Below are 6,777 nucleotides of genomic sequence, written 5' to 3'. Positions count from 1 at the left end.
TGCCTGTGACGCTTGACTCGATCAGAAAAATCTTGTTGCACAGAAAAAGATGAGTTTGAGTTCAGGGTAGTTTTCGCTTTATTGAAGATAGATTGAAAGTCTTTGAATCTGGTAAAGCGAGCTATAATCGTGCATTCTGTTTTATTGCGAGATTTCACTCTGTGTGCTCTATCGATGTCTATATTTTCTGCATGCTCGAGTCCTAGCGTGTTTTTCATTAATTCCCTTAGTTTCTGTTCTGTAGTGTCCCATTGTTCGTTGATAGTTCCTGGTATACCATGAAATTTAAGATTATTGCGTCGTGATTGGTTTTCTGTAATATCCAGTTTTTGTTGCATGTCGGTAACTTGTTGTTTTAAGTCAATGTTATCCTGTTTAAGGCGTTCGTTGTCAGATTTAAGGTCACTGATCGTCGACATGATTTTATCCATTTTTGAATCAATGTTTGTAAATTCAGTTGAGACTTTATGATGTTGTTTATTCAGATCGTTCCTTATTGCCGAAAGCATTTCTAGGATTTCGATATTATTGACTGACCTGTTTTCGTCTCTTGCGATCGTGTTGGGTTCTTGTATCCGTTCTTGGGAAAAAGGGTGAGAGGTTATCGGAGTCGCATATTTTGATATTCGCCTTTGTTTAGGGTCAAACGTTGTTCGGTTGTTGTTCGAGGACCGAGAGTCAATTACCGGGGTAGCCCCGGACGGTGCCTGCGCTCGAGTCACGGGACGGTTAGGTATTGACCTGTCTATCGATCCTAGAGCGTCATCTTGGCCGGAATGCTGCGTTTTGCGTCTAGTTCCGACTTCCTTTGGGGGACCCGGGTTGGATTCTACGTCGCCACATGTGAGAATAATGGCGGCAATGCACGTGGCAAGGCGAAAACTGGTTAAAAACCTACATTTAACACCTTTAGGAATCACAAGCGCTTTAATCCGGTAAACTGACTTCTTCGGCTGACTAAAACAGCCAATACGCGCTCTCCAAAGAACAATATTTATTCCCATATTCACAAATTTGTAAAGAAATGCACGAGTCACAAAAACACGTCCGTGCTGATCAGGGGACACAACTCAGTCCATTTGAACGCATATGTGCCCACATACACTTACTGTAGGCCTATACAACGCAAAGAAGTTGCAACATAATGGCTGAAAAAGAATTATAAATTCACTGCCCACATATGGTTTCCTGGTCCTCCCCAGATGGTATCAATGTTTTCCCAACATGGTCATTAAAAACGCAAATTTCTCCACAATAAATATTTTTCTGGAGAAACCCTGCTGAGAGGTTATGAGAGACATGTGAAAGTTTGTATAAATCCTTCAATTATTGTAGTGGCTTGCACATTAGAGAAGTTGTTTCTCCCCTAAATGCCAGAACATAACCCATTTTGCCCGATCTTCTACTTCAGGGAGCCACATTTCGCTCATTTTTTAAGAAAATTTGTCAGAATTTTTTCTACATGTAGGCCAATACCTTTGTTATCAATGTTAATACAAAGTTGTTTCAAATTGGACTTTGAAAAATTTATTTTTTCCAATTTAATTACCCTATGTAAGTTCATGCCAAAATGCACAGCACTGTCCCCTATGGTATAACACGACCCGCAAGGTATCGGGTATTCTGGGGTGAAATGGGTAGCATTTTAAATATTGAATAACAAATGACGTGACCATCGGGATTTAAATTACCAAGGTAAACTATCATCTCGGTTAACAACGTGAAGCTATTACGCGTTATCGATAAAATCGATAATTATCGGCTTATCTGACTGGAAATCAGCATATTTTCGCCGTTATTGGATTTATTCATGGAGTTGTGGATACCGTTAATAAACATACCTGCTTTGTTAGCTTTTAGCTGAACATAATATAGAATTATGCATTCGCTGTGGTAAAACCTCTGTCATACTTGGTTTAGGCTATTGACTGCATAGACGCGGTTAGTGCGTAGCGCGTTTCGGCAAGTGCACTTCAAAGGACCATCATTTTATGTCAAACATATTTTTTTTTCATCTAACCATTTATAATAAAAACAAACACATTTGTTTAGGTGTCATGACAAGCAGGGTAATTTATTTCTTGAAAACACACGCACAAACACTGGTTCCAAAAAAAAAAATGCCATAAAGTATGAATGGCAAAAATGTGTCATTATACATAGAACTGTGAAAAATGGAGTATAACAAGTATACTCGTTAATGTCCAGAACCAATGCCTCTTTCTATCTCAAGTCATCCTTCTACTCTCTTAACACTCACTGAAACACATAAAGCATAATATTAGCCTTTAAACAAAACCTAGCATTAACAAATAAAACGATTTAAAGCACGTCAACGCTCTACCCTGCTTGCCTGTCGAATGCACAATCCTACAAATCTATGCACGAGGAAATCTTGATTTCCGCATCATTGAACATGCGCACCTTCAAAACCTGTATAACAACTTTATTCAATCATACACCGATAATAAATACATACAGTGTTGGCGTGCAATATGTGGATTTATTAGATTTTGAATCACATGTTCAATGTAACGTTTGCGAGAATACGGGATATTGTTTAAAAAGTTATTGGTTACAGCTACAAGGCTATTCGTGGGTTTAAATATACTGCAATTGCGTTTTATTAATGGTATCGGTGAAGAGGGTGTTGCATATTTCATATCAAGCGAGCAGACAATATTACTGGCTACGTACGATGGAGGTTCGTGGGCTACGTGCATATTCATTCTTGACGCTAATATTGGGATTGACAGGAATACTGGCTTCCTTTATATATTTTTCTAACTACGATGCTAATATTGCACTGGTAAACAAAGTCAATATAGGCACCTTAAAGATTGATTTGCGAGTAATTGTCATAGTTTATAATCGGGCACATTCCGTCCTTCGTTTACTAGAATCTCTGAACAGGGCTGACTATGAAAATGACAATGTTAAATTGGAGGTCTGGATAGACCGCTCTATAAATGGAACCGTGGACCCATTAACGGAACAAACAGCGCGGGAATTCCGGTTCCGTCACGGCGCGTATGATGTGATCGTGCATCCACAAAATGTTGGCATATATGGACAATGGTTATCTACATGGAATCCCAACAATAATCCCCAAGAAATAGCCGTGATTCTCGAAGATGACCTCGAGGTGTCACCGCATTTCTATAAGTATCTGAAGCTTGTGCATTCCAAATATGACCATTACCCGGAAATTAACGGATTTGCACTGCAAGGTCTGTCCATTCATCACGGGGTTAAAACATGGCAGAGTTTCATTAACTACACAGATGGCCAGTGTGTGTACCTATATCCGGTCCTGGGAACTTGGGGATTTTCGCCGAGCAGAAAGAACTGGGTTCGATTCTTGGACTGGTATGCGGAAGCAAGAAATACATCCGACTTTAAACCGAATGTTCCCGGGAATGTTGCGACCTCTTGGTATAACACATTTCTTGCACGGGGAAAGACGAATACAATGTGGTCGATGTGGCATATTCACTTCGCCTGGATGCACAATGAGTACACGTTGTATCCGAATTTTAAAGGTATTTACTACGAAATAATAACACGATATATTTAACACGATATATCGCCCATGTGTAAGTAGCCTAAAAGGCGATATATTGTGTTAAATATATCGTGCATCGCCGCGACTGTCGCGCAAACTATCGTGCTTCGCCGCGACTGTCGCGAAAAATATCGTAGGTCGAGGCGACTGTCGCGAAAAATATCGTGCGTCGCCGCGACTGTCGCGCAAAATATCGTGTATCGCTTCGTGTGTCGTGTCTCGCGTTCAAAGGGCGACCCTAGACACACAAAGCGATACACAGTCGCGGCGACGCACGATATTTTATTATACAAATATCGCTGTAATAATATCGCCTGTCCACCGTCAGGTTTTTTTAAACGGTGTTACGGTAATTTTTAACCATTTATTATCAATATTGCTGCCCTCGACACACTTATAAGAGAATATTCTAGCATTAGTAAACCGAGTACAAACTAATGAATTTTCATTATAATTTTGATATATATTGACAAGGATATATGTTATAAACCATTTAGAAATTTGAACAATGGAGTAAAATTTATAACCAGAAGATTTCTTTTCATTGCATGTGTAATCATCATTTATATGTTATCCAGATTATTGACGAGCAACATTAATGTCCAGTCTAATAATACATTAATTAAACGGTATTTTTGATGCTGGTATTTTACTTTTTAAATACCCTTTATAATGCTTTATCAAATAAATTATCGGCAGTAATAAAACTGCATACAGTGCAAACAACAATTTATTATATTTATATTGGCTAACAAATACGATTTTTAAGGACGCAAAACGTTTGTTTCATATTGCTTAACAGGGTTCCAAATATAATATAAATGACTATTATATAATTATATTCAGAAAAAGTTGACACTGTTACTGTTTTCAGTTGTGTTCATGTGTGCATGTCTAATATGATTTAAACAAAAAGCACGTTATGCACGTTGAACCGTAGAATCGAACAACTAATAACTCAACCTTGGGAACTCAGTGTTATATTGAAAATCGTTATTCAAAGCGATTTTCCTATCATCAAATAAACGTGTATATGAAATATTTATGTAATGTTAAATATTATTTATTTATTGCCAGATTGAAGTATAAGAAGCGAATAGCCTGCTATATCAATCCACAGATGGTTAGCGTGTGGCTATGATATTAATTAGTAAAAACATCATTTTAAATGATAAATAATCATATGATAACGAAAAATTAAATTTTATGAAAAAAAATTCGCTATCAAAGTTATATATTTGATTGTGAATTATTTTTTCAAAAAAGTTAATTTTTCGTTATAATATGATTATTTATCATTCAAAATGATGTTTTCACTAATTAATATCATAGCAACATGCTAACCACCTGTGTATTAATCATATACATTTTAATTGCTGATCAGACATTAACATTATTATAAAATAATCTTATATCAAAAGATACATACACGACATGATGCACATGCTTGATGACGTGAAAATATCACCTTTTGTCTCCCCTGATTTTTTGAACACCTGACAGTGGACAGGCGATATTATTACAGCGATATTTGAACAGTACAAATATCATGCGTCGAGGCGACTGTCGCGCAAAATATCGTGTATCGCTTCGTGTGTCTAGTGTCGCCCTTGATGAAAAAAGGGCGAGATTATAGATGGCACTATCCGGATTCCGTATTCACCAGATGTATTTGTCGTATTTCAGATCACCAGGGTCTGACCACCAACTGGATGGAGCCCGGCTTGCATTACGACGCGAACAGTTCGAGACAATCGAACCTTCTTCTGAAGACCTGGGAACCCGGATATGAGAATATGCCAGCATTTCCGGCCCGTCTAGATATAGACGGAAACGTGTCTAGTCCACCTATCCTTTAGTAAGCGAAACGAACTCAAGTCCACATTTTCGTGTTTTTAGACGTTTACGTGACCCTTTTGCGCCGAGTGTGTGTTTTCTGCAGTGATGACGAATTTAACCGCGTGAAAAGTTCTGACGGATTATGTATCCGAGCTGCAATGCCACATATATATGGACATCTGAGTTTCCGGGGGAAATATTTTAGGGTATGCCGATGGTCAATCTTGTACTGGATATTGAATTAGGAGAGCTGAGGTGACAGCGTTCGTTCGAGAGGTCAAATGAGCGTAATCTTGGGATCATTTGTATTTACTGTTGTTTTTACTTCAGAGCATTCCGATTATAACTGTGATTTTTGTTCTTGATGCTTTTTTCAAAATAAAGCAGCGTTTGTTGATTATATCTCATATGGTGTTAAAACCAAGTATGTGCTTTTGAAATCTCAACCAATAGTCACACTTTTTATTCAAAATTACGGATGCGGAAACGATGTTTATGGACTCAAAAACAGATATAGCGGTTTTAAAGATAAGTCATTAAATGCAAAAAACATAGATTAAAACATCGAAGCTAAAAAGCTTCAGTATATGGACATGAACAGAAAAACAAGTATAAAAAGATGAAAACAAAAATGCCCGCCCTGCCAGGGCGCTTTGGTTTTTAAAAAAATCGCCTAGTTTTAATCTGGGTCAAATGAGAACTGAACTGAACGCTTATCGAAAACATTTCCCCACTCTAGTTTAATGAAAGCCCAGCAAATGTTTCTTTTTTAATAAAGAGTGAACGTTTCCCCGGGGACACGTTTCGTTTGTGTGATATAATAAGTAATGAAATGATACTGCGATGCATTTAATGTACGTTAAGCTATACGAAAGAGCACTGTTAATAACGGGCAGGTTGTGTTGCAAGTTTCTAATTGGACTGTGCGATTTGTGTTAGCGTAAGTTCAAGTCATACGAGATGCATCGACGTAAACAGTGTGAATACAAATATTTCTGCACGTCCAACTTCTGAGGAAATACTTTAGGCCACTTACACATAGCAGACACATTAGGCAATATTAGCGACAGTTACAAAAGCCTTCTCTGTCATTGAGCAATGTGAATAAACCACTAGGCACATTAAAAACACCGTTAATGTCCATTCAAATAATACAATCTCTTCACAGCCATTATTGCGTAACTTTCGTGGATGAAAATACAATAGATAATCTATAACGCATCGCGTATTAACAACAACATGATTTTCTTATATTATTGAACGAGAAGTACAAAACTGAGCGATTGGATTAAACTGCACAGCATGACCCACAATATATAGACGTGTGATATATCTCATGTGACTATTAAAATAGCTATATTTGTTTTGTCGGA

General features: G+C 37.6%; 1 protein-coding gene across 1 annotated transcript; it reads left to right on the top strand.

Moving 5' to 3' along the window:
- The first annotated feature begins 2,435 nt into the window (after window positions 1-2,435).
- Window positions 2,436-5,804, top strand: LOC127860256 (uncharacterized). The gene is made up of 2 exons (XM_052398192.1): window positions 2,436-3,542; window positions 5,252-5,804. Exons 1-2 carry the CDS (start codon window positions 2,630-2,632, stop codon window positions 5,422-5,424), a joined length of 1,086 nt encoding a protein of 361 aa, XP_052254152.1. The 5' UTR covers window positions 2,436-2,629; the 3' UTR covers window positions 5,425-5,804.
- The last annotated feature ends 973 nt before the right edge of the window (window positions 5,805-6,777 follow it).

The sequence above is a fragment of the Dreissena polymorpha genome, chromosome 15, assembly GCF_020536995.1.
Source record: "Dreissena polymorpha isolate Duluth1 chromosome 15, UMN_Dpol_1.0, whole genome shotgun sequence".
Lineage (NCBI taxonomy): Eukaryota > Metazoa > Mollusca > Bivalvia > Myida > Dreissenidae > Dreissena > Dreissena polymorpha.
This window is presented reverse-complemented; position numbering and strand designations above follow the sequence as displayed.

What these genes read in the sequence shown, in the direction of transcription:
- LOC127860256 (XM_052398192.1), top strand. Translation starts at nt 2,630, where the DNA reads ATGGTATCGGTGAAGAGGGTGTTGCATATTTCATATCAAGCGAGCAGA. An exon ending in GTTGTATCCGAATTTTAAAG is followed by an intron (nt 3,543 to 5,251) that starts GTATTTACTACG and finishes GTCGTATTTCAG; the next exon opens with ATCACCAGGGTCTGACCACC.